General features: G+C 52.9%; 2 protein-coding genes across 8 annotated transcripts in view; both read left to right on the forward strand.

The window, feature by feature from the left end:
- The window catches only part of MYH9 (myosin heavy chain 9), a 90,516-nt gene extending 81,706 nt beyond the window's left edge, over positions 1–8,810 (forward strand). Inside the window, 12 exon segments of the mRNA XM_036458800.2 lie at positions 105–353; positions 1,756–1,968; positions 2,084–2,296; positions 2,625–2,786; positions 3,416–3,544; positions 4,875–4,963; positions 5,053–5,173; positions 5,373–5,397; positions 5,400–5,553; positions 6,126–6,234; positions 6,330–6,502; positions 7,261–8,810. Coding sequence (XP_036314693.1) covers positions 105–353; positions 1,756–1,968; positions 2,084–2,296; positions 2,625–2,786; positions 3,416–3,544; positions 4,875–4,963; positions 5,053–5,173; positions 5,373–5,397; positions 5,400–5,553; positions 6,126–6,234; positions 6,330–6,502; positions 7,261–7,378 — 1,755 coding nt within the window. The 3' untranslated portion in view covers positions 7,379–8,810.
- A 2,608-nt stretch (positions 8,811–11,418) lies between these two features.
- The window catches only part of LOC118730697 (apolipoprotein L3), a 224,631-nt gene continuing 208,763 nt past the window's right edge, over positions 11,419–27,286 (forward strand). Inside the window, exons 1-4 of one of the 7 annotated variants that reach the window (XM_045587531.1) lie at positions 18,928–19,015; positions 21,991–21,997; positions 22,440–22,515; positions 25,971–26,091. In XM_045587531.1, the coding sequence (XP_045443487.1) occupies positions 22,485–22,515; positions 25,971–26,091 (152 nt within the window). In that variant the 5' untranslated portion in view covers positions 18,928–19,015; positions 21,991–21,997; positions 22,440–22,484. Of the gene's footprint in view, positions 11,517–17,058; positions 17,395–18,927; positions 19,016–21,990; positions 21,998–22,103; positions 22,225–22,404; positions 22,516–25,970; positions 26,092–27,286 lie in introns of those variants that run through there. The other 6 variants (XM_045587527.1, XM_036458847.2, XM_045587530.1 and 3 more) reach the window with 6 other exon arrangements.

A 27,286-nucleotide genomic window follows, 5' to 3' on the forward strand; every position in this document is an offset into this window, starting at 1 on the left:
CTCCATTCGTGAGGTAGCAGGCCAGTCCCAGCGGCCTTGGGCACAGGTGCGTGACCTGAACAGGTGCCATCTTGGGTGTCTCCTTACTCCTTGCTCCTGCCCAGGTGACCGACATGAGGAAGAAGATGGAGGATGGTGTGGGGTGCCTGGAGACTGCCGAGGAAGCCAAGAGGAAGCTGCAGAAGGACCTGGAGGGGCTGAGCCAGCGCTACGAGGAGAAGGTGGCCGCCTACGACAAGCTGGAGAAGACCAAGACGCGGCTGCAGCAGGAGCTGGACGACCTGCTCGTGGACCTGGACCACCAGCGGCAGAGCGTGTCCAACCTGGAGAAGAAGCAGAAGAAGTTTGACCAGGTGTGTGCCGTCCGCATGCTCCCATTTCCTTTCTTCTGTAAACACCGGGGCTTCGGGCCTCGGCCGCGGACACCGAGGGAGCCTGGGATCCCATCACTAGCAGCAGTGTGGGCTTCCCACTTGTTGAGGGGCCTGGTGAGAAAGGGTTCGGCCCTAGTCGGGTTGGGTCAGTGGCTAGAGTGGCTAGTGCAGGCTCAGCCCCCGTCGGGGCGTGCGGAAGGCAACCAGTGGATGTGTCTCTCCCACACTGATGTTTCTCTCTGCATGTTTCGCCTTCTTCCTCACACTCTTTCTAAAAATCAATGGAAAAAATATCCTCAGGTGAGAATTAACAACAAAAAAGGAAGTGCTCGGAGCAGGGCATCTTCATTTGATAGACTCAGGAGTGACTTTTCCGCTTTCTGGTTTCTTATGTTTTTCACGCCTTCTATAATGAACCGATTTTTTTGTGCATGTGTTCATGCCTCTTCCTCATTCTACAGGACCTGAGGCAGCACATAGAGGGCAGATCGTGGGCTGGGATAGAAAATGGGAGAAACCAGGGCTCAGCTCCCGGCCCCTTGCGCTCGGCCAGGCTGCTTCCTGTCCAGCGTCTCTGGCTGCTTTGCTGATATCAGCACAAAGTCAGGTGGTGGCTGCATACACACAGCCTACAAAGTCTAAAGTAGGGGTGTCGAACTCAATCAGAGAAGGGGCCAAAATCTAAAATCCAGCCTAAATCGCGGGCCGAATGGTTTGCTGAACAGTCATAAACTGTCATTGTGATGGAAACGCAGCGGAGTGCAGTGATGACAGCGCGGTGCGGGCCACATTGCAAGGCCTGGCAGGACAGATTTGGCCCGCGGGCCTTGTGTTTGACACATGTGGTCTAAAGCACTTACTCATTGGTCCTTTAAGAAACAGGTGCATGGAATAAATGAGGGGCGGGACCACGGGAATGGGAGGTGGGAAAATAAGGCTCAGCAAGGGTAGGCCCACACGAAGAGTGGGCACCAGGGGGATTTAAACTCACGTCCTTGGGCGAGGCCGCAGCAGCTGGAGTCACACCCATCAGGTCGTTCAGGAGAACAGAGCCCTTCCAGGTCTGAGCGGCCATGTTTCCTGTGGTTCTTATGGAGGGAGCTGTGGGACAAAGAACCATTAGTGAGTGATAAAACGAGAGACCTAAATCCTGGTGGCAGAGGCGATCTCTGCCCTCATCGGTTACACACTGACAGTGCCTGTCACCGTGGGAACCAGCTGGGTTGCCCAGGCAGCAGTTTGTGCTTGTTCTTCCCGGTGCCCCTCCCTGGCCAGCACTGGACATTCAGTCACAGTCTGCACGTGCTACCGGCCTGGGTCCACGGGTTCTGAGCTCTTTCTAGGAGCCGTTGCTCGAGTCTCATGGCCATATCTTTCCCAGCTCCTGGCGGAGGAGAAGACCGTCTCTGCCAAGTATGCGGAGGAGCGTGACAGGGCAGAGGCAGAGGCCCGAGAGAAGGAGACCAAGGCGCTGTCGCTGGCCCGGGCCCTGGAGGAGGCCATGGAGCAGAAGGCAGAGCTGGAGCGGGTCAACAAGCAGTTCCGCACGGAGATGGAGGACCTCATGAGCTCCAAGGACGACGTGGGCAAGAGTGTGAGTACCAGGAGGGGCTGCGTGGGGCAGCACGGAGGGTTAGCGTGGGAGTGGACACTGAACCCTCGGGGACCCCTTGTCCCTCTGGTCCTGACTCGGGTCCCCTTGGTGGCAGGTCCATGAGCTGGAGAAGTCTAAGCGGGCCCTGGAGCAGCAGGTGGAGGAGATGAAGACCCAGCTGGAGAAGCTGGAGGATAAGCTTCAGGCCACCGAGGACGCCAAGCTGCGGCTGGAGGTGAACCTGCAGGCCATGAAGGCCCAGTTCGAGCGGGACCTGCAGGGCCGGGACGAGCAGAGCGAGGAGAAGAAGAAGCAGCTGGTCAGACAGGTGCGTGTGGCGCTCCTCCTCCAGGGTCAGGGCCCTCTCGGCCTCTGGGCAGAGGTGGGCATGGAATCCCCCACCCTGCCAGGTTTCCAGCAGATGCCCCCTCTCCTCCCTCTACCTGATGGAGGAAGGCTCCCTGGCCATGTCTTCCAGTCCTCTGTCCTGGGAAGTCGGGGAATCCCTGAGCATATCAGGATTTTTTCTGTTAGTAATTCTCCTTGGCTCCTGAGCCCCATAGAGCCACAGAGCTAGGCCAAACCCACCTGGGCTCAGAGCTGGAGCCGGGTCTGTGTGCGGGTCCTGCCTCCTGAGCTGTCAGCTTCTCCCCCAGGTGCGGGAGATGGAGGCAGAGCTGGAAGACGAGCGGAAGCAGCGCTCACTGGCAGTGGCCGCGCGGAAGAAGCTGGAGCTGGACCTGAAGGACCTGGAGGCCCACATCGACTCGGCCAACAAGAACCGCGACGAGGCCATCAAACAGCTGCGGAAGCTGCAGGTGAGGTCAGGCCCGACCACAGCAGACGTGGCCGCAGGCGGCGGTGCTGGGTCCGCGTGGGGCCCGGAGTCTGTGGGGTGGCCAGTGAATGGGGATGATTGCCGCCTTCCCCCTATCTGAGGAAGGTCTTGGTGCCCTTGGCCCATCTCACAGATGGAGACTCAGGCCCAGCGGTTGAGTGGGAACAAACAGTCTGAAAGCTACTTGACCAAGATCTTTAGGATTAAAACAGACGGCAGGAGAAGAAGAAAGGAAATGTGCTCCTGCGTGAGGTCGGGATAACCTGGCAGAGTAGCAGGTGTCGGCGTGGGGTGGGGGTGAGGGGAATAGTGCCGGAGCGCTGGATTCAAGCCAACAGGGAGTTGTAGAAAGTGAAACACGAGCCACGTCATAGTTCCTGATGGCCAATAAGTATAAAATAAAAGGGTGTCAGGTAAAGGAGCATTTTGTCTTTGGTTACTGTTTTGCCCTTTTAGTTAAGCTTGTTCCTTCTGGTGTCAAGGAGAAGAGCAGCCACAGGTCCTGTTGATGGTTGTCCTTGGAGGGGTGGGAGGCGGGATGTGGGGTGGGCAGGACATGAGTGGCCACTGGGGTCAGGGTGGAGGTACCAAGCTCTCCTCCCCCCACAGGCCCAGATGAAGGACTACATGCGCGAGCTGGATGACACGCGGGCCTCCCGCGAGGAGATCCTGGCTCAGGCCAAGGAGAACGAGAAGAAGCTGAAGAGCATGGAGGCCGAGATGATTCAGCTGCTGAAGGTGATCAGGACCAAAGGGTCAATCAGAGTCTCTGCCCACTGGCCAGCAGGTGGCAGTGCAGGGCTGAAGATAAGCTAGGGCAGTGGTAGACAAACTCATCAGTCAACAGAGCCAAATAACAGTACAATTGAAACTTCTTTTTCTTCTTTTTTTTAAAATATATTTTATTGATTTTTTACTGAGAGGAAGGGAGAGAGATAGAGAGCTAGAAACGTTGATGAGAGAGAAACGTGAACCAGCTGCCTCCTGCACAACCCCCACCGGGGATGTGCTCTCAACCAAAGTACATGCCCTTGACCGGAATCCAACCCGAGACCCTTCAATCCGCAGGCTGACACTCTACCACTGAGCCAAACCGGTTTTGGCTGAAACTTCTTTTGAGAGCCAAATTTTTTTAAACTTAAACTATATAGATAGGTGCATTGTTGTTAACTTAATTAGGGTACTCCTAAGCTGTCCTTTGCTAAAAACTCAAGGGGCCAAAGAGCCTCATATGGCTCACAAGCCGCAGTTTGCAGACCACTGGGCTAGGGGAACTCCAGGATTTAGTTGGGGTGGGTCTTGATGAAAGAATTCCCTGCAGGATTTCAGTCTGTAACCTCCACCTCCCGCTGTGAATGGCCTCCTGGCCAAGAGAGGTCCCTCCCAGAGGCTTGTGTGCCGAGTGTCCCCTTGTCTATCACACCCGAGGCATATAGATGCTCAGGATCGATCGGCGGCTTCTGCAGTGGGGGCCAGACATCCAGGCAGGTCCTCGTCCATTCTTGCTAATTGACTGTGCTCTCCTGCCTGGGCCTGGGTGGGATCCTTCTCTCCATGGTCACATGAGGGCCTTTGTCCATGGCCCCTCACCCTGGGGGTCAAGCTCCTCTCCTCCACCTGGCTTTAGGAGACCTCACACCCAGGTCCTAACTCACGTCTTTAGCTCGTCCCTCCTGATGTCTGGTCTAACCGGGATGAAGAGTGACCAGCATTCCGTTAGGCCACAATAGTTTCTTATTTTTCGCTACATCCCTGGCTCCAGGCCTGGTTCCAAGCACTTAGATGGGCGAGGGGGTGGGGGACACACACACACACACACACACACACACGACAGGGACGGGACTTTATAAACCTGTGGTGCCCAATCTGTGACCTCTGAGGGAGGAATCAGCCCTGTGAGCCAGAGGGGCTCGTGGGAAAGGATCTCCTGGAGGAGGCAGGCCCAGAAGGATGTTAGAGGGGGTGCCAGAGTCTTGGGGAGGATGGCACTGCAGAGGACCAGGAAGGGAAGAGTGGCCTTTCAGGGCAGCAGGCTGCCAGCGGGTCACACTCTGGGTTCTCGTGGCAGGAACTGGCAGCTGCAGAGCGTGCCAAGCGCCAGGCCCAGCAGGAGCGGGACAAGCTAGCCAACGAGATTGCCATCAGTAGCGGCAAAGGGTGAGTGAGCCACTGTGTAAAGGTGGGTGTTGTGGGGGGTATGCCCCCTCTGGGACTGGCCCCTTCTCACGCCTCTCCGGCCTCCCCAGAGCCCTGAGGTTGGAGAAGTGGCGCCTGGAGGCTCGCATCGCCCAGCTGGAGGAGGAGCTGGAGGAGGAGGAGGAAAACACGAAGCTGGTGAATGACAGGCTGAAGAAGGCCAACCTGCAGGTGGGCAGGGCACCACACTGTGCTTGGGCTGTGGGTCCTGAGCGCCACCTCGGCCAAGCCAGCAGCTTCCTGATTGCTTAGGGGAGCGTGTCTTGGCTCCTGTTAAATTTGGGGGACCTGGTGTTATAACGGGACCTGTGGGGTTTGTCCCCAGCAGGGTCCCCAGCCTTCCTCTGCTCACGAGCCCTTCTTCCCACAGATCGATCAGATCAACACAGACCTGAACACAGCCATGCCCAGAAGAACGAGAACGCCAGGCAGCAGTTGGAGCGCCAGAACAAGGAGATGGAGGGCACCGTCAAGTCTAAGTCCAAGGCCTCCATCACTGCCCTGGTGGCCAAGATCGCGCAGCTGGAGGAGCAGCTGGACAACGAGACGAAGTAGGTCTCCCTCTCCCGTCACCTGAGCAAGCTTCAGGCCCCGTGGATGTAGTCAGGAACCAGCTTCCTGTCCCTGTGGCTTACCTCCCCATCCCGACGGACTCTCCTCCATTTCCCTGGGGCCTGTAGAGCTTGGGGAGCCTGTGGGCCCCTCTGAAGTTGAGGGTTTGGGGGACTGTCTGGTAAGCTGCCTCAGACAGAGGTAGGCGTTCACAACCAGTTGGGCACAGTCTGGGCTCAGCAAGACAGAGACTTGTTGGGAGGTAATGGGGGTCCCACTGGGCCCCCATCTCAATTTTCTTTTTTCCTAGGGCCACATATGCTCTGAGATGTGTCCCTTTTCTTCTCGGAGTCCCAGTTTCCCCATCTGTGAAATGGGGCCAATTAACGTAGGTCCCAGAAGAGCCAGAGCTCGCAGTGGGGTGTCCTGTAAAGAGGGGCTGCCCTAGCATCAAGGCCTCCCTGGGAGGAAGTAGCGGTGAGGCCGGGAGTGGGTGATCCAGCCTGCAGTGCGTGGGCCGGACCCTCCGAAGGAGGGTGTCCCCCTGAGCCGCACCGTCTGTGCCTGGCAGGGAGCGCCAGGCGGCCTGCAAGCAGGCGTGTCAGGCCGAGAAGAAGCTGAAGAACGTGCTGCTGCAGGTGGATGATGAGCGCAGGAACGCCGAGCAGTTCAAGGACCAGGTGTGTTGTGGGCAGAGCGGGGGGCTGGCCAGGGGCCGTACAGGCCACCCTCGCCGGGGCGCCTAACCATGGCCACTGGCCACACATCCCCACAGGCCGACAAGGCGTCCACCCGCCTGAAGCAGCTCAAGCAGCAGCTGGAGGAGGCCGAGGAGGAGGCCCAGCGGGCCAACGCCTCCCGCAGGAAACTGCAGCGTGAGCTGGAGGACGCCACCGAGACCGCGGACGCCATGAACCGGGAGGTCAGCTCCTTCAAGAACAAGCTCAGGTGAGCCCTCAGCCGCCCACTCCCAGTATTTCTGCTTTCAAAGTGTGTCTGTCCTCGATGGCAGGGAGCATTGCCCTGGAGGCCGAGAAAGTGGCCTCAGGGCCGCTGCCCCGGTTCTTCTCGCCCTCTGGGCTCAGGCCCAGCCTTGTGGGTGGACTTAAATTCTAGGTCACTTACTCCATCCCATCTGCAAAGTCTGCTCCTGTGGCTGCTCCCAACCCGATGCCCAGGGTCCCCTGCTGGGCCTTTGAACTACAATAGAGGGGGGCGAGGCAGCTGCCCGGCCGGCCCACGCTCGGTGCTGCAAGCGCCTGCTGAACGCAGCTGCTGCCCTCTCACCACACCTGCGGGCAGAGGGCCTCTCCTCGTCGCTGCCTGCTGTTCATAGCTTTTCCACGCATGCAGTTCGCAAGAGCAGGCCTCTGTCAGCTTGAATACTGCTTCTTACACGTGGTGGGAGGCAGGTGCTGGGCTTCCCGCTCTGTGTCCCTGCATCTCTCCGTCTCCGTTTGTCCTCCGTTTGAGGACAGGGAGGCATGCTGCCGAAGGCCACTCCATCTGTTCTAGTGCCTTTCCCTTTGTCATCCGCCCTGAGGTCCTGGTGGGTTTGCTTCCACCTGCTCCCCGAGAGCCCGCCTGGCCTGTATTGCTTCTCCCGTGGGATGTTAGGCGCCCATTTGCCTCTAGGGGTCGCCGTGGTGTGTGAGCTGGGTTGGGCCACCCTGGCTGGCCCTCTGACCCTCTGCCTCTGCCTGCAGGCGTGGGGACCTGCCATTTGTCGTGCCCCGCCGAATGGCTCGGAAAGGCACCGGCGAGTGCTCGGACGACGAGGTGGACGGCAAAGCTGACGGGGCAGAGGCCAAAGCTGCCGAATAACCTCTCTGCCTCAGAAGGACCGACAGACAGACAGACCGAACGACCAACAGATGACTCCGCCTCCCCTTTCTAGTCCCCGCAGCACCCCCCCACCTCCTCGGGACTGCTGTGACCGTGACCCCAGCCCCTGTCACCAGGCCAGGGGACTTCAGGCCTGTGCCTCCCCCTGCCCCCCAGGCCTGTGAGGGCCTCTGGCTTCTCTGCTGCAGCCCTCCCCTCGCCTGCCCTCGCCTCCCCACCCTCCCTCCCACCCCGAGAACCTGATACCAAAGAGTCAGGGCCCTGGGCCCCTGGCTGGGGACAGAGTGGCCAGCAGGGCCTTCGGCCTCCTCTTGCCAAAAAGCGCAAGGTGGTGAGGCCGGAAGGGCGGCCGCCGGGGACGGGCAAGAGAGTTTTCTACGAATCTATTTTTCTTCAGACTAAGAAGTTTTGATAGCCCAGCACCCCAGAAGAATCGTCACCTTACCCCCTCTGCCACCAGCTCTTCCCTACCCCCTTCTTTGCTGTTGGCAATCACACGCGGTGACCTCACACCCTCTGCCCCGCCGGCCCCCTCCCGTGGGCTCTGGGTGGTGCGGCCAGAGCAGGCCCAGGGCGCCACCTCTGTGCAGGGCACAGAGTGCTGGGGGGGAGGGAGGCGTTCCTCCCCACCCCCCTGGGTAGCGCACTGTCCCCTTCCTGATTCTAGAACGTCTCAAGTGCAATGATGACCCCTTCCCCTCCTCTGCGGAGGGCAGCCTGCCCTGCCACAGCCAGGCTGGGACCCGCAGACGGGGCTCAGGGGCAAGCCGGAAGGGCCAGCAGTGGCTTCTCCCAACACTCTTGGGGACCAAATATATTTAATGGTTAAGGGACTTGTCCCAGATCTGACAGCCAGGGCATCCGATGGGGCCAGTGACCCTCCCACACGACCTTGACCTACGCCAGGACCGGGCCCGAGGGTCGTTTATCGGCACCGTTGACTCAGTAGCGTTGAAAAAGCCACCATCTGCACAGATGTTTTTGGAAGGAGAAAAAGAAAAGGTTTTCTTCCCCTTTGTAACAAATGGTAAACCCCCATCTTCGTCACTGCCTTCCTTTGGAGCCTGTTTAGGAGAGGAGCGTGTCCTACACTGGTCTGCACTGGTTGCTGATTTCCCTGTATTCCTAACTGTTATGTATATGCTGCATTTAGACTTCCTTATGGCAAAGAAGGTTTTTTTTTTTTTAAAGAAACAAACTCCACAAATCATGAAGCTGTGTAAAAGCTACATACGCCTCCAAAGCTCTGAATTCAGGTCCCAGTTGCTGTCACAAAGGAGTGAATGGAATCGCACCCGCCCTTTTTCTAGAGTAAAAGTGCCTTAGCATGTGCTGCAGCTGTCACCACTACAGGAAGCTGGTTTCCAGAGGTTTCCACTGAGCGTCACAATAAAGAGTCCATGTGCTATGAGCCTGTGTCCGTGTGTCTGTGCGCACGAGGGCTGGAGGCGCTGTGCTGTGCTTGTGCAGCGAGCACCTGCACAGTGCATCCTGGAAGCTGCCAGCAGGGCAGCGTGCTGGGCACGGGCCAGGGTGGGGCGGCAGTCATGCAGTAAAGGAGAGAGAGAGAGAGGGAGGCAGGCTGGGCCCAGGCCAAGGAAGCTAGGAGTGTCTCCTTTAAGCTTTAGTTCATTAGTTATTGAGCACCTGCTGTGTACTTGATACTGAGCTGGCTCAAGGAAGAGTCAGGCACTAAGTTCCAGCGGCTTCCTTAGTCATCAGTGCAGAATGGGGACTCGGTGGGTGGGCCTGAGGGTGTTGGAGCTGGAGGCTCTCAAAAGACTGTCAAAGCTTGGTTCGTTCATTCTTTTAACAGAGGCAGAACATAAATAAACCAGGCCTGTGCTCACCAGGCCACTGGGCAGCAGGGTTGCTAAGGACAGCCATGCATCTCTGGGCAGGACATTCTTTTTTTAAATGTGTGATATACACTGAGTGCCAAATTATTATGATCTCTGAATGCATAATAATCTGGCCACTGTGTGTGTGTGTGTGTGTGTGTGTGTGTGTGGCCTGGTGCATGGGTGTGGTCCAGCCAGCCTGGCCAGGGGGAGGGATATGGGCAGTTGGTCGGCCTGCCTGCTGGTTGAATTCCTGGTCAAGGTGGCAATTTGCATATTAGCCTTTTATTATATAAGATATACACTGAGTGGCCAGATTATTATGCATTCATTCAGAGATCATCATAATCTGGCCACTCAGTGTATACATACATACACATGAGAGGAAGGGAGAGGTAGAGAGATACAAACACCAGTGATGAGAGAGCATCATCAATTGGCTGCCTCCTGCATGCCCCTCAAAGGGGCTTGTGCCCTGACAGGGATTTGAACCTTGACCTCCTGGTTCATAGTTCGATGTTCAACCACTGAGCCAAGCTGGCCGGCCTGGACAGAATCTTATGACCAGTCCAGCCTCTGAGCAGACGCACTTCCTCCCTGGAGAGGAAGCAGCAGGAGGTGCCATGGGAGGGAGGTGGGGCCAGGCCCCATAGGATTGGGGGGCTGTCCTTTTCAGTAACTTGATTTCCAGGCTGCCTGATTTGTTCACATTGGTTTTCACATCGGACATTCCTGGATTGGTGTCCGGTTCACCTCCTCATTGCAACCTTGACCAATGGATGTGGAAGTTGGTTTTTTTAAATTTTAATTTATTGTTTGATTTTAGAGACAGAGGCAGGATCGGAGAGTGACAGAGGAATATAGATGTGTTCCACATATTTATGCATTCAATGGCTGACTTGTATGTGCCCTGACCAGGGATCAAACCCCAACCTTGGCATGTCAGGACGACACTAACCAACAGCTGCCCGGCCAGGGCTGAGGTGTGGACGTTCAAACCTGGAGCTCAGGGAGCATTTAGGGCAGAAAAGGACAAACCTGGAGCTCAGGGAGCATTTAGGGCAGAAAAGGACACTTTGAGAATCCTTGAGAGTTTGAAGGACTTCCGTTGCTGCAGGGAAATGGCATGTGGTCCCAAAACCAGAACAAAACAGGAACCAGACCAGCCAGCTTCCTCCCCCATGAGGCCAGCCTGGCACCCCGTGGGAGCCTCGGTCTTGTGTTTGGGAAGGTGTGAGGAATGTTTTCCTCGCAGGCCGTGCCATGGTTAGGATCGTGTGGGTGACAAGGCTTCCCAGAGTGCAAAGGGCTCAACGCTGCCACTTCTTACCCATGAGGGTGGGGCTTCCTCACACCTTAAGCGCCCAGCCTGTCACTGGATGGATTCCATGTTGAGAAATGGTGATAGCATGCACACCAAAATGTCCCCTCCGAAGCCCCTTTAAGGGTACAGTTTGGTGGCATTGTGTCTGTTCACATTGTGTGCCACCGTCACCACCATCCACCCACAGAACTGTTCTGTTTTGGAAAACTGGAAACCTATCCCCATTAAACAGTCACTCCCTGCCCCTGCCCTCCCTGCCCCTGACAGCTTCCTGTCTGTGAACTTGCCTAGCCCTGTACCTCATGGGTGGAGTCAAAGGGCACTTGTCCTTTGTGATGGCTTATTACTGGAAGCACATGGTCCTCAGGTGCCTCCCCGTGGTAGCCTGTCAGAATGGCCTTTTTGGGGTGCTCCTGGCAGAAGGACCTACAAAAGCAAATGTCTGGAAACTGCCTGGGCAGCACCTGCAATAGGAGCAGGGACCAAGGTAATGCAAGGAGGCAGTGAGCCTCTGCTGTGCTCAGGGCGCTGCTCATCGCTGGGACAGAGGGTGACGAAGGGGACTTAGGGGGAGTATGGGGAGGATGAGAGAGGACGGTTCGGGGACAAGCCCATGGGGGCTAGGTAGAAATTTTCCCAGGATCCCTCTGTGTGTCTGTGGCAGGTCTACCTTCTGGAAACCTGAGGGAGGCAGGATGGGCTGAGTAGTGAAGGACCTGGGAGGTCAGACAGGGACTTGCTCTGGCCATGACCAGGCAGGGTGGGGCTCGCCTGTTGCAATGTGGATTGGGTAATGTGCTTGAGCCTGAGCTCAGAACTTTGGTATTTACTTTCAGTTTTCCTTTCCAAGTATATTAGACCCCCAAGGTGTTTGTGTAGACACAGCTGCCTAGTGGATGTGCACAGCTAAGAACACGTGGGTCTTGTTTTTAATCTTCCAGAGGGAGATGCTCTGTAAATTGGGAGGGTAGGAGGGCCTCCCCCACCTTCTCTTCCTCACACTTTCTAAGACAAGGATATTGTCACTATTGTGTAGGTGAGGGAATTAATGTGTGGGGTGGGGGCATGGAAGGGGGTGGTAATGGGCCCAAAGGCACATGTAAGCAGTGACAGAGCCCGGATTGGAACCCAGTTTTGTCTGAGGTTCCTCCCTACCCAGTACCCCTAAACTGTGGAGAGGAAGGGGGGGGTCACTGCTCAGGTGGGTTCACATCCTCCCTGCAGCTCAGCTCCGACCTGGACTCCCTGAGACAGGAGCCAGTGACCACACAGCAAGGGGTGTGTGGAGAGATCTGGAGGAAGAAGAGGTGGAAATGGGGTTTGGGGGAGGCAGAAAAGTTGGGGGATGGTAGGTGAGTAGGAGCCTCAGTTCCTTGTGGCCTGGGTGCCCTGAGGCTGCCTTCAGGGGCTGCTGCTGAGGCTGATGGGGTAAAGGATTGCTTTTGAGAGTTCAAATCCCAACATTGTTTCACCCACCCTTTCAGCTTAGTGCCGGGCCTCGTGGGAAACTGAGGCCCTGAGAGGGGAATGACTTGCCCCGGGTGCCATGTTGAGACACTGAGCAGGAGGGTGGGCAGGCTGTGCCTCCCTGCTCTTGGCCGGCCTCGCTCATAACAGTGGGGGATGGGAGACGTAGGAGGTGGTGTGTGTGTCTGAGCTGGACGAGTCTGAGCCCAGCTCCCTGTGTCTGTACAGCAGAGACACACCTGGGAGCTGCTGTGGTACTGAAACCACATCTCCCTGCTTAGCCACCAGCACCAGGAGGTGTGGGCCTCTCCTCTGCCCTCCAGAGCTGCCTGATGCTGGGCAAGCCCCTTCCCTGAGAAGGGTTTGTTCCTGTGTCTCCCCATGTTTACGAATTTGGGTTCAGTCTCTCCTCCTGTGTACTGTGCACAGCGAGTCACCCTGGTCCACATACCTGCTGGACACAGTGGCTCGGCTTCTCGTGGTCTGACATGGCTGACGGTAGTCTTTGCAGTTTCTAACTTTTATTTTATTTATTTTTATTTTTTAAATATATTTTATTGATTTTTTTTACATAGAGGAAGAGAAAGGAATAGAGAGTTAGAAACATCGATGAGAGAATCATCGATCAGCTGCCTCTTGCACACCCCCTATTGGGGATGTGCTGGCAGCCAAGGTACATGCCCTTGACCAGAATCGAACCTTGGACCTTTCTGTGCGCAGACTGACGCTCTATCCACTGAGCCAAACCAGTTTTGGCCCAGTGTCTAACTTTTAAGAGGACAAATCAATCAAAGTTTCCCTGTATGCTTCTGGAATTTGTGTCTTGATTAGCAATGCTTGATTCGAAGGGGGTGTGGGGGTGGCCAGAAGCAGCCAGGCTAGTGAAAGGGAGAGGAACCAGGAAGAAGGCAGGTTTCCAGAAAAATAAGACAAAAATAATTGTAACCAGCACCAGAGGACTACTGTGACACTGGCTCTGAGTCTTGGCCTCTCCCCTCAGTTGCCTGGGGCATGGCCTGCCTCTCCCCTCACCTTGGCTTCCTCTTCTCTGAAGCCAGGCCTTTGCTGGTGGAGTATGCGAAGCCCTGGTGTGTGGTCCTCATTCAATGTTAGAGAAAACTGAAGAAGAACAAAGCAATACTTAGAGATATGGAGTTATATTTATAACGTGCGGTGCAGAGGAAACTGTATCTCAAATTCTTGGCCCCAACATGCAGGAATTCTCCCTATTTATATGATTTTACCTTCTTTGTCTCCCAAATATGGGGTGTTTCCAGCCCCCTTTTGCAAGTTCTTAAAGAGCCAGTGTGTACTGGGGCCTTGAGACCTCAACCAGAGGCCTGGCCTGGCGCCAGCACTGATGACCTTGTCTGGGAAAGCTTAAGTCCCCAGAAGCCAAATAGCAGGGTTAAAATTTCAAACAGCAGTTTTCATACGAGATGGATGATTCAGCAATACCATCATCACTCTGCTGCCCCCTGAAAAGTGGGGGAGGTGGCCGTGGTGCCCTCTGGGCTTCCTAGAGAGAGAGGTGCTGTCAAGAGGAAAGGGGCTGGAGAGGGAACAGCGGCTTCTCTCTGCCAACGCCCACAAACTTGTGCTCCCACAGATGGCCATGACCACCTGGGATGGCCTCCTCAGACAGGTCGCCGTGATTCCCAGGCACTGACCCCCCAACCAGGGACAGGTTCGGAGAGGCCTGCTCTAAAGTTCAGGGGAGACACGGACTCAGTGGCCCTGGGCCTCCCCCAGGTGCCAGGGGAGCAGAGCCTGCAGGAGAGAGTGGACTCTGGGAGGGGGAAATGTGGAGGGCTTCTCAGAGGAGGTGATCACAGAGTTGGGCTTAGAGGGATGAGCATGTTGTTCCAGGTGGGAGAAGCAGGTGCTCCTGGCAGAAGGACCTACAAAAGCAAATGTCTGGAAACTGCCTGGGCAGCGCCTGCAATAGGAGCAGGGACCAAGGCAATGCAAGAGGCAGTGAGCCTCTGCTGTGCTCAGGGCGGTGCCCATCTCGAACAGAGGGTGACTAAGGGGGAGCTTTGGGGGTGAGTGGAGAGGATGAGAAAGGAGGGGTCTGGGGACAGTCCCATGGGTGGAGGGAGAAATTTCCCCAGGATCCCTCTGTGTGTCTGTGGCAGGTCTTCTTTCTGGAAACCTGAGGGAGGCAGGATGGGCTGAGCAGTGAAGGACCTGGGAGGTCAGACAGGGACTTGCTCTGGGCGTGAGCAGGCAGGGAGGGGCTATCCTGTTGCAATGCAGGTTGGTAATGCGCTTGATCCTGACCTTCTCAGAACCTGAATATTTACTTTCAGTTTTCCTTTCCAAGTATATTAGACCCCGAAGATGTTTGTGCAGATGAGCTGCCGAGTGGATATGCACAGCTAAGAACAAGTGGGTTTTGATTTTAATCTTGCAGAGGGAGAAGCCCGGTAAGTTGGGAGGGTAGGAGCGCCTCCCCCACCTTCTCATCCTCACACTTTCTAAGACAAGGATATTGCCACTATTGTGTAGGTGAGGGAAATGAAAGCGGGAGGGGTGGGAGTGGGAACCGACGCAGGGAGGGGGTGCTGAGCCCGGATTGGAACCCAGTTTTGTCTAAAGTTCCACCCTACCCCAGTACCCCGAAACCGTGGAGAAGAAGGGGGGCACTGCTCAGGTGGGTTCCACTTCTCTGAAACCAGGCCTTGGCTCAGACCTGGATTCCCTGAGACAGGAGCCAGTGACCACACAGCAAGGGGGGGGTGTGGAGGATCTGCAGGAAGTAGAAGAGGTAGAAATGGGGGTTTGGGGAGAAGCAGAAAAGTTGAGGGATGGTAAGTAAGTAAGAGCCTCAGTTCCTTGTGGCCTGGGTGCCCTGAGGCTGCCTTCAGGGGCTGCTGCTGAGGCTGATGGGGTAAAGGATTGCCTTTGAAAGTTCAAATCCTGACATTGTTTCACCCACCCTTTCAGCTTAGTGCCGGGCCTCCTGGGAAACTGAGGCCCTGAGAGGGGAATGACTTGCCCCGGGTGCCATGTTGAGACACTGAGCAGGAGGGTGGGCAGGCTGTGCCTCCCTGCTCTTGGCCGGCCTCGCTCATAACGGTGGAGGATGGGAGACACAGGAGGTGGTGTGTGTGTCTGAGCTGGACGAGTCTGAGCCCAGCTCCCTATGTCTGTACAGCATAGACACACCTGGGAACTGCTGTGGTACTGAAACCACATCTCCCTGCTTAGCTACCAGCACCAGGAGGTGTGGGCCTCTCCTCTGCCCTCAGGAGCAAGCCCCTTCCCTGAGAAGGATTTGTTCCTGCGTCTCCCATGTTTAAGAATTTGGGTTCAGTCTCTCCTCCTGTGTACTGTGCACAGTGAGTCACTTGTGGTCCACGTACCTTCTGCTCACAGTGGCTTGGCTTCTCATAGTCTGACTTGGCTGATGGTATCCTTTGCAGTTTCTAACTTTTATTTTATTTATTATTTATTTATTTTTTAAAAATATATTTTATTGATTTTTGTTTTGTTTTTTTACAGAGAGAAAGAGAAAGGAATAGAGAGTTAGAAACATCGAGGAGAGAGAATCATAAATCAGCTGCCTCTTGCAAACCCCCTACTGAGGATGTACCCACAGCCAAGGTACATGCCCTTGACTGGAATCGAACCTGGGACCTTTCAGTCCACAGGCCGATGCTCTATCCACTGAGCCAAACCAGTTTCGGCCCAGTGTCTAACTTTTAAAATGACAAATCAATCAAAGTTTCCCTGTATGCTTCTGGAATTTGTGTCTTGATTAGCAATGCTTGATTCAAAGGGGGTCTGGGGGTGGCCAGAAGCAGCCAGGCTAGTGAAAGGGAGAGGAACCAGGAGGAAGGCAGGTTCCAGGAAAAACAAGACAAAAATAACTGTGAACAGAGCCAGAGGCCAACTGTGACACTGGCTCTGAGTCTTGGCCCCTTCCCTGAGCTGCCTGGGGCAAGGCCCACCTCTCCCCTCACCTTGGCTTCCTCTTCTCTGAAGCCAGGCCTTTGCTGGGGGAGTATGTGAAGGCCCGGTGTGTGGTCCTCATTCAATGTTAGAGAAAACTGAAGAAGAACAAAGCAATACTTAGAGATATGGAGTTATATTTATAACGCGAGGGTCCAGAGGAAACTGTATCTCAAATTCTGGGCCCCAACGTGCAGGAATTCTCCCTATTTATATGATTTTACCTTCTTTGTCTCCCAAATATGGGGTGTTTCCAACCCCCTTTTGCAAGTTCTTAAAGAGCCAGTGTGTACTGGGGCCTTGAGACCTCAACCTGAGGCCTGGCCTGGCGCCAGCACTGATGACCTTGTCTGGGAAAGCTTAAGTCCCCAGAAGCCAAATAGCAGGGTTAAAATTTCAAACAACAGTATTCATACAAGATGGATGCTTCAGCAATACCGTCATCACTCTACCCCACCGCCCCCCAAGAAGTGGGAGAGGTGGCCGTGGTGTCCACTGGGCTTCCTATAGAGAGGTCTGCTGTCAAGAAGAAAGGGCAGGAGAGGTAACAGGAGGCTTCTCTCTGCCAATGCCCACAAACTGGTGCTCCCACAGATGGCCATGACAACCTGTTTCGTCTCCTCAGACAGGTCTCAGGTCCCTGACCTCGGCACCAGGGACAGGTTCCGAGAGGACTGCTCTAAAGGGTCAGGGGAGACATGGACTCAGTGGCCCTGGGCCTCCCCCAGATGTCAGGGGAGCAGATCCTGCAGAGAACAGTGGACTCTGGGAAGGAGAAATGTGGAGGGCTTCTCAGAGGAGGTAATCCAGAGTTGGTCTTTGAAGGAGGAGCATGCTGTTCCAGGTGGGAGAAGCAGGTGCTCCTGGCAGAAGGACCTACAAAAGCAAATGTCTGGAAACTGCCTGGGCGGTGCCTGCAATGGGAGCAGGGACCAAGGCAATGCAAGGAGGCAGTGAGCCTCTGCTGTGCTCAGGGCAGTGCCCATCTCGGACAGAGGGTGACAAAGGGGGGCTTTGGGGGTGAGTGGAGAGGATGAGAAAGGAGGGTTCTGGGGACAGTCCCATGGGTTGGATGGAGAAATTTGCCCAGGATCCCTCTGTGTGTCTGTGGCAGGTCTTCCTTCTGGAAACCTGAGGGAGGCAGGATGGGCTGAGCAGTGAAGGACCTGGGAGGTCAGACAGGGACTTGCTCTGGGCGTGAGCAGGCAGGGAGGGGCTATCCTGTTGCAACGCAGGTTGGGTAATGTGCTTGACCCTGACCTTTTCAGAATCTGAATATTTACTTTCAGTTTTTCTTTCCAAGTATATTAGACCCCGAAGATGTTTGTGCAGACGAGCTGCCGAGTGGATGTGCACAGCTAAGAACAAGTGGGTCTTGTTTTTAATCTTGCAGAGGAAGAAGCTCGGTAAGTTGGGAGGGTAGGAGCGCCTCCCCCCCTTCTCATCCTCACACTTTCTAAGACAAGGATATTGTCACTATTGTGTAGGTGAGGGAATTAATGCGTGGTACATGGCTGGGAGGTGGTGGTAATGGGCCCAAAGGCACATGTAAGCAGTGACAGAGCCCGGATTGGAACCCAGTTTTGTCTGAGGTTCCTCCCTAACCTTGGAGAGGAAGGGGGTCACTGCTCAGGTGGGTTCACCTCCTCCCTCCAACTCAGCTCTGACCTGGACTCCCTGAGACAAGAGCCAGTGACCACACAGCAAGCGGGGTGTGGAGGGATCTGGAGGAAGTAGAAGAGGTGGAAATGGGGGTTTGGGGGAAGCAGAAAAGTTGCGGAACGGTAGGTGAGTAAGAGCCTCAGTTCCTTGTGGCCTGGGTGCCCTGAGGCTGACTTCAGGGGCTGCTGCTGAGGCTGATGGGGTAAAGGATTGCCTTTGAGAATTCAAATCTTGACATTGTTTCACCCACCCTTTCAGCTTAGTGCCGGGCCTCCTGGGAAACTGAGGCCCTGAGAGGGGAATGACTTGCCCCGATGCACGTTGAGACACTGAGCAGGAGGGCGGGCAGGCTGTGCCTCCCTTCTCTTGGACGGCCTTGCTCATAAAGGTGGGGGATGGGAGATTTAGGAGGTGGTCTGTGTGTCTGAGCCCAGCTCCCTGTGTCTGTACAGCAGAGACACACCTGGGAGCTGCTGTGGTACTGGGACCACATTTCCCTGCTTAGCTACCAGCACCAGGAGGTGTGGGCCTCTCCTCTGCCCTCCGGAGCTGCCTGACACTGGGCAAGCCCCTTCCCTGAGAAGGATTTGTTCCTGCGTCTCCCATGTTTAAGAATTTGGGTTCAGTCTCTCCTCCTGTGTACTGTGCACAGCGAGTCACCTGTGGTTGGAGTACCTGCTGGACACAGTGGCCTGGCCTCTCATGGCTGCCTTGGCTGAACGTTGGCTTTGCAGTCTGTATTGTTAAGAAGTGAAGTCAATTGCTTTATGGCTTTTGGGATTTATCTCTTTATTAGCTATGTTTCTGCAACTCAACCTGACTTTTCACATCCCCCCCCCCCCCCCACGTTTATAGTTCTCCTTTTGGCTTTACATTTAGATTCCTTTTGGATTGATTGATTTGGAAGAAGATTTTGTGTTTCTTTGTTTTGTTAATCCTCAACTGAGGATATTTTTTTCCATTGATTTTTACAGAGAGTGGAAGGAAGGCAAGGAGGGAGGGAGGGAAGAAGGAAGGAAGGAAGGAAAAAAGGAAGGAAGGAAGGAAGAGGGTAAGTGAGACAAACATTGATGTGTGAGAGGTGCATCAATTTTTTACCTCCCACAGATGCCCTGTGCCCTAACCTGGTTCAGGGATGTACCCTGCAACCCAGGTCCATGCCATTGACCAAGAATCAAACTCTCCACCCTTCAGTACACAAGCTGAGGCCACACTTCTGAGCCTACCCGCAGGGCTGTGGAAGCTTTTTATTTCTTCCTCTACTTCCTCTGCATCCGGGTCTTCTTCCTAACGCAGGGCATGTTCAATGGGTATCTACAGCCTTCAAGGAGCCTCTGGTACAGGAAGCAAAGTGCCTGGCAGCAGGTAGTGAGCAGGAGTGGGAGGGGCTAGGGTCAGGTGTCAGAATTCGTTGTTCACCTTCCTCTCTTCCTCTTTCTCCTCTTATAAAAATGTGATGTCTGCAGAAAGGAGACAGGAGGAGATAGATGGAACTCTGAGAAAGCCGATAGAACTGTGAGAAGTACATGAAATCAGTGGGGGACATTTGTGTGAAATCCGAGTCACAGTTTTTGCATCAAGATCGGCAAGAAAACCAAATAGAGTGACTCAGTTGAGAATGAAAGTGGGGATTGCTGTGTTGTTGAGTGGCTGGCTGTTCATTGTCCCCCCCAAGGGACACCCCAGGTTGAGCCGTCAGTGCCAGGAATCCAGGGCGTGCCCAGGGTCAGGAGGTTCAGCAAACAATAAACCTGGCCCTGTGTTGCACATACAAATGGTAAACAGTTCAAATGTTATTGGAAGAATGTGAGTCATTATTTGTAAACCTTAGAGTAGGGGTGTCTAACTCAATCAGAGAAGGGGCCAAAATCTAAAATCCAGCCTAAATCGCAGGCCAAATGGTTTACTGAACAGTCATAAACTGTCATTGTGATGGAAACGCAGCGGAGTGCAGTGATGACAGCGCGGTGCGGGCCACATTGCAAGGCCTGGCGGGACGGATTTGGCCCGCGGGCCTTGTGTTTGACACATGTGCCTTAGAGCATTCTGGGGCTGAGCAAAGACCATGCAGGTGAACCACCTTGGTATCAGCGATTAACATACCATCAAGTCCCTTGGCTCCCTGTGTCAGGCAGGTCTCAGGAGGGGTGGATGATAAATGCTGTTATGCTTCTGAAAATAATGCTACAGACAATCAACATTTCCTTTCTTCCCTGGGCTTCTGGGCAAGATAGTCCATACAGAACTGGGGAATCCTCTTCATGGAGAGGTCTGTTCCCATCATGATAGTTCACAGAACAGAAATGACCCAGAGTGTTTCTATTATTATTGATTTGAGATCGAGAGACAGAAACAGAGAAACAGCGATTGCTCCAGCCAGGGCCAGAGTGTGTTTTCACAGTGAAGGCCATAAGACCTGTCTGCCTCTCCTTTCCCTGCCTGTATCATTTTGGGAAAATGTGGCCTCAACACAGAGCCCCTGATTACAGTGTGGCCCCATCCCCATGGTCACCAAGACAAGGTGGGCACTGACACTTCCCAGGAAGGAGCCCTCCTAGCGCTGTGGGACCACGCTCTCCAACAAAAGGTTGGTCATCCACACATCCTTCAAACTGACTTGTGATCAAAAGGGGGACCGTGGATGAGAAATGGGTTCTATGCCAAGTAACCCACAGGGTGATGTAATCTTAAAATCCTAGCTGGGCAGGTCATGGCGGATGGTCACATCCCAGGCTTATACTCTTTAGCAAAAGGTTTGTTTTCCTTAGGCAAGCCCTGTCCATTGTATCTGTGCATCTAGGTGAACACACCTGAGAAATAACCACTCTCCAGACAGCATAATCTTGCTTTACATGATTGAATGTTGGCTCCATGATTGAATGTTGGCCCATGAATGAAAAGGTCACAGTTCGATTCCTATTCAGGGCACATGTTCGGATTGTTGGCTCAAAACCCAGCAGAGGGCATGTAGGGGGCATCCACTGGATGCTTCTCTCTCATCAACATTTCTATCTCTCTCTTCCATTCCCTTCCTCTCTGTAAGTCAATGAAAACATTTTTTAAAAGAAGAGACCACACTCTTGTTGACTGTCCTGTAATCCAGTCCCCACCTGCTTTGTCCCACCTTCATGTAACCTTCCTTACATCCCTTTCATTTCAAATGCATAGAAGAAGCTGAGAAACTGTTATTCTCCAGAGCATTTTAGATCTTAATGCAGTTTGGCTCAAATAAGTTTTCCAAAAAATCCTTTTTAAAAAATTACAGCCTTAAAAAGGAAGGGCATTCTGGCCCATGTTCCAACATGCATGATCCTTGAGGACACTGTGGTAAGTGAAGTAAAGCAGTCTCAGGAAGAGAAACATTGTGTGATTCCACTTATATGAAGCACTCAAATCCATAGAAATGGGAAGTAGAATGGCAGTTTCTAGGGGCTAGTTATTGTTTAGTGGATACTGAGTTCTGTTTTATAAGATGAAGAGAGTTCTGGGGACTGGTTACATACCAGTACAAATATAATTTAGCACTATTGAACTGTACCCTTAAAAATGGTTAAGGTGGTAAATGATATGTTGTTTATTTTTAGCCTAATAAAGGAATTTTAAAAACAATGATGTGTATGTGGGTTTTTTAAAAGTACAATGAACTAGAAGATGGGAAAGATAGGCACCTCATGTCCTATGAGCATAAATGTAAATTGTTGCAATTTATTTGCATTTGAGTGTGGCTCTAGGCATAAAGGAATTTTTATAGGGTGAAACCCTCTGTCCCAGTCATTCTATTTATTAATCTTAAAGGAAATGATCTTAAATGCAGATGAGCTTCTATGCCCGAGGATTGTCTCTGCACTATTTTCATAAAGAACTGGAAACAAGCCAAGGTCCAGCGGTGGGCGTGGGCAGCAGAGAGGACCCAGCAGCGCCAGGAGGGCTAGGCAGCCCACAGCAGGGCTGCAGGGCTGGGGCCGGGACTGCAGGACACCAGGGCCTTAGGCCATGAGGGTCTTGCAGAAGCAAAAAGAGTGCAGGCTTGGGAGCCCACAGCCTCAGGAATTTATCAAGGCAGAGACTGGAGCCAGGGCGCAAGACATCGTTTGGCAATGAGAAGCGTCATTTGCAATCAGCACAGACACATCAATAAGCGTTTTTGTATGTAAAAGGGAGTAGATCTCACAAACTGGGATCAGGAAGACTTGGGTTGGAGTCCTAGCTCTAGCACTACTGTGGCACTTGGGCTAACCCGAGTTTAGGTGAAAACCTACACTTTGTGGTGGTTTCCTCCACGTTCCAATGGGAGCCACAATGGTGGCCACCACGTGGAATGTGTGAGAGTACTTGCTGAGGGAACAGGTAAGGAGCCTGTGGCAGGCACACCGTCAATATCAGCTGTACTGATTAGGAAACCAGATGTCCCCAACCTCAAGTCATTTCCAAAGCATTCCTCCCCAACTCTCCTTGCTATCTTTCGTGTCTGGTTTTGTTCTCCTCACCTGTCTGTTTCCTTGTCTGATGCTCTTCTCCTTGTGCCCCCACAGGACAAAGAGACTGTCACTTGACTTGCAGTAGGCTAGAGTGAAGTGAGTACCTGCTCCTAACTAGCAGCTGGCAGAGCCAGGCAGACAGGGAAACACAGGGGATTGAGTCCATCTTGGCATCTGAGGCCCTCCCTGAAAGAAACACCAGAAACGGAGCCCCTCACTGCTCCCTGGTGCACAGCTGGCTCGCCTTGCACCCCACAATTTGTTTTCTCTTCCCCAAGGGTGAAGCAACACCTCCTTCCAGCTGAACACAGACCGGTGAGCCGAAGGGGAAACTCTGAGATCCCACTGCTGACACCATGGCCTCAGAAGCTGACCGGAACTGCCCAGGTAGCCAGCTTCCTCCTCTCTAGCTGGTTCCTGCTCATGATCTAGAATTGAGGGAGACATCTCCAAACTGGGTTAAGCTACACAGGAATCAAGAAACTCAAAGGGGATTGATGAGTGTCCTCAAATCCCCAAGAGGGTCAAAGAGGGTCCCCTCAACCGGAAGTGTACGTGAGGATCTCCTTCTAGCTCTCTCCTCACGCTGCTCACTGCCTCCAATCTTCTGCAACTCATGCAATGACTCCAACGAGGCCAGGACAGCCCATGGGAGGTGGGAATCTCTTGTCCCCTGTACCTGGAACCTGCTAGTTCCTGGTGGAAACTTTCTCTTCCAAAGCACTGCAACCTCCACAGCTGTGCTGGGTCCCTGACCTGTGCTCCCAATTATAAACACCTGTGTGCTAGGTGTGACTGTCAGGCAGGAACTTCTGATGATCTCAGATACCCCTGCAGAGGCCCGCTTTGTTATTTCCCACACCCACCCACATGCTTGCCAACAGATACACAGATGTAGTGCTCTGGGTTCCCTCCATCTAAGCCCAGGTTTCCTTTCTCCCTCAGTGGGTGAAGCAAGAAAAGGAAAAAACATCCCTCCACCACCCAAATCAACACTGCATTTTCTAGGCAACCACATCACCCCCTAGGAGGGGATAAAACTTGTTCCTGTTGCAGCATAAGGGGGAAGTGGACAGTTCAGAAGCCTGCACATCCTGAGCAGGCTCCGGGGTCCCAAGGGAGGACTGGAGCTGGTGGTTTCCTGAGGATAAACAAGATGAGCTCCTGTTTAAGAAGTGGGTGAGGGTGGAGTCAGAGTTGCCCAGGGAGCTGTGGCCCCTGAGCCCAGCCTGGAGGGGGAGAGGTGGTACTAATTGATCAGAGCATTAGAGCTGAGGGCCCAAGCCCCACCTACCTGAAGACACCTCCTCTACTCCCCACCCTGGATCATCTGTGAGTAGCAGGAAGCATCCTTTTTGCCTGGTAGGTTTACTCCATCAATGGCGTGTGATCTGAAATACTATTTTCGAATTTTGAAAAAATCCCAAAGGGGCACTGTAGGGTAGAATGCACGAATCATATGAATTTTTGAAACCTAAGGAGGCTTCAACCAAATGTCAGGAAATGTCTGATGGGTGATCTTGGATTCCACCTTTGAGGTATCTGCTTCTTGGCTTGGGCCTTCTTTTGCTGTCTGAGTTTCACTTTCTTTGTGTGTGAAATAAGAATAATATGTCTTGTGTGTATATGGCAGCAAACACATTTACATCCTGTCTCTGCACACACAAAACATACACCAGTCCCCAGTTTCTTATCTGCATTTCCAGAGTCTCCAAATCCCTGAGAGTTACACATTTTTTAAAAGATTTATAAAAGTTATTGATTTAGAGAGACACACACAGAGAGAGAGATAGAGAGAGAGAAATATAAGTGGGGGATAGAGAGAATTGGTGTCTCACCCTCTTCACATAAGGATACCATTCATATTGCATTAGGTATCACACTTATGGCCTCATTTAACATTAATTATAATATACAGTTACATGGGGCCTGGCCATTGTGACTCAGTGGTTGAGTGTTGACTCATGAACCAAGAGATCACTGGTTGGATTCCCAGTTGGTGCACATGCCTGGATTGGAGCCCAACCTCCAGGAGTACGCAGGCAGTAGCAACTGATTGATGTTTCTTTTTTTTTTCAATGTTTCTATCTCTCTATTTCTCCCTTCTTCTCTCTCTAAAAACCAATAAAAATATATTTAAAAAATAAATGAGTGCGTACAGTCACATGGGGTGTCAGGCCAGCAATATATAAATTGGGGGGTGGACAGTTCATTCCATAATACCAGGTAACTCAACAAACATTCCCCAGATTAAAAAAAAAAAAAAAATTCCTCAGGTGACAGCTGCTCAGGTAGATGAACACTTAACCACCTTGTTTACTAGAGGCTCAGTGCACAAAATTTGTGCTCTTGAGGGGTGGGTCGCTCACCCCAGCCTGCATCCTCTCACAGACTGGGAGCCCTTGGGGGAAGTCCTACTGACAGCTTAGGCCCACTTCCTATGAGGAGAGGGCCTAAGCCACAGTCTGGCCTCACTCTGCAGGAGGCAACCAGGCTGATCAGGAGAAGGCACCAGCACCATCACCCCACTGCTGCAGCCATTGTCAGCCACCACATCTGCCATGGTGTTTTCTTCAATGTGGACTCCAGTTCCTTCACCACAAAAAAACAACAACTTTCTTTAGGCATTTTCCAGATGTCTCTTTCATAGGATCTGACATTTTTTCTTTCTTTCTTTCTTTCTTTCTTTCTTTCTTTCTTTCTTTCTTTCTTCCTTTCTTTCTTTCTTTTTAATGTATTTTATTGACTTTTTTTACAGAGAGGAAGAGAGAGGAATAGAGAGTTAGGAACATCGATGAGAGAGAATCATCCATCACCTGCCTCTTGCACATCCCCCACTGGGGATATGACCACAACCAAGGTACATGCCCTTTTTTTTTTTTTTTATTGATTTTTTTTGCACAGCCTCCATTGGTGATGTGCCCACAACCAAGGTACATGCCCTTGACTGGATTCAAACCTGGGACCTTTCAGTCCACAGGCAGACACTCTATCCACTGAGCAAAACCGGTTTCGGCCATTTTTTCTTTCTTCCTTCCTTTCTTTCTTTCTTTCTTTCTTTCTTTCTTTCTTTCTTTCTTTCTTTCTTCCTTCCTTCCTTCCTTCCTTCCTTCCTTCCTTCCTTCCTTCCTTCTCCTACCTGAGGATATGTTTCCATTAATTTTTAGAGAGCTTGGAAAAGAGAGGGAAAGACAGAGAGAAAAACATCAATGTGAGAGGGACACTTCAATTCTTTGCCTCTTGCATGAGCCCTGACCTGGGCCCTGGCCAGGGAGGAGCCCACAAACTAGGTACATGCCCTTGATCAGAATCAAACCCAGATCCTGTGGTCAGCAGGCCAAAGCCCTATCCAGTGAGCCAAACAGGCTAGGGTAGAATATGACATTTTTTAGCCCCACCAGCAGAGGACCTTAGTTTTTGTCTTCTTGGAGTGTGGGGAAAAACCTAGATCACTTGTTTGGATTCTTATTGTTCAATTTACCAAGAATAGTGCAAGTGGCAGCATACAGAGAGCTTAGGTAATGAGCTGTCAGAAAGGAGTTTCCTCTGCAGCTCACATGCAGAGAGCCACTGGGTTGTGTCTGCTGGGGTGGAGGTGTGCACTGAGCCCAGAGGCAGCTGCCAGGAACATGCCCTAACCCTGCATTGGGGTGGAGGAGTGCTGCCTGCCCAGACCCCCTCCCTCCCTCTGTGGCATGTGCCTGGGATGCTATGGGTGCTGCAATATTTGTGATGGAGTGATGGTCAATTTGCATATTTCCATTTTATTAGATTAGATACTCAATTCCATTTCTATTCTACCCATTACCTTCTAACCTCATTGTTTTTCACTTTCCATCTAGAGCACAAAGACTTTATTGATGCCATTGAGTTTTTAAAGGACCCATGGAACAAAGAGAAACTGCAACGCCTGCTGAGTGATGAATCCTGGGCGAGATTTGTGGCTGCAGCCAATTTGTCCAGGTAACCTCCAGGGGATGCCTGTATCGTCACCCCCAACTCCCCTGCATACAGATTCCTCTGGCAGGCACTCTCCTCCAGGCAGGATCCTGTGCTTGGGATTAAACAAGTTCCTTCTCAACAGACCAAGAGCAACATTTCCTTCCTATCATTCATTGGCAGAGAAGGGCTCAGGCTGAGAAGGGATGAGGCCTGCAGAGGGAAGGTTATGAGGCCTTGGCCATGTTACTGAACCACTCCCTGTCATTCATCTGTTCTATTCCATTGTGAGGAGAATGAGATCATGTGGGTAAACTGTTTAGTCTAATGACTGACGCATGGTAGGTGGGCAGTTCTCATGAACATTAGAAAAGATTCTGGGAATAGACAGCGCACACACGTCTTCCCGTTGGACATAAGGGCCTCTCAGGACGTCTTGTGGGACAAGCCAGAAAATGTTGGCACAGTTTGTGTCCCTGGGAATTGTGGCTAGAGAGCCTGCTCTCCCTAAGAAAGGGATTCCACAAGCTCTGTAGGGTCCTGTTGGCCTGGAAGGGGGAGAGCTGCAGGAGGTTGCACCATTTTGGTTGAATCTTGTCTGTATCACTGCCCGGCTCTGAAGCTCTGGGCTTATGTCATCTCCCTCATCAATGGAATAGCAAGTCCGTCTGATAGGACCAGGGTGATGAACTACAGGTTCAAGGCTGAGGAAGCAAGTGCAGTCATCCTGTTTGGAGGCCAGAGAGGCCTGGAGCAGGATCAGAGTCCAGGGTCTGGATGGAGCAAGGGTGGTCCAGGTGGGAGGACTGGTAGGAAGGCTTGGCAGGAGTGAGGCAGCTGAGGCACCTGGACACAGGACTGAGGAGGCCAGGGGCCTAGTGGAGGGCTGTGCAGGGATGGGAGGCACATTTCTTCCTTCCCTGATTTGACCCCTCTCTGCTGGGGGCAGAGGGCCCTGGTGATCATGTGCTCCAACCCTGTCTGTGAGCTGGAGGGCTCCTCACCTCCCTGTTGGACCCTCTTCTCTTCTCCATGGAGTAATGCTGACCAGAGGGAAGGCAGTGTGGCTTAGTGACCACTTCCAGTCATAATGTGGACTGCCAAAGTGGTGTGATTTGAGGGATTCTGAGTAGATGCACATGTCCCCACCATAGAGAACAGGGCTTCCTGCACCAGGTCATGCAATCAGGAATCCCAGCTTTAGCAATTTATATACCTG

The sequence above is a fragment of the Pipistrellus kuhlii genome, unplaced genomic scaffold (genome assembly GCF_014108245.1).
Source record: "Pipistrellus kuhlii isolate mPipKuh1 unplaced genomic scaffold, mPipKuh1.p scaffold_m20_p_3, whole genome shotgun sequence".
Lineage (NCBI taxonomy): Eukaryota > Metazoa > Chordata > Mammalia > Chiroptera > Vespertilionidae > Pipistrellus > Pipistrellus kuhlii.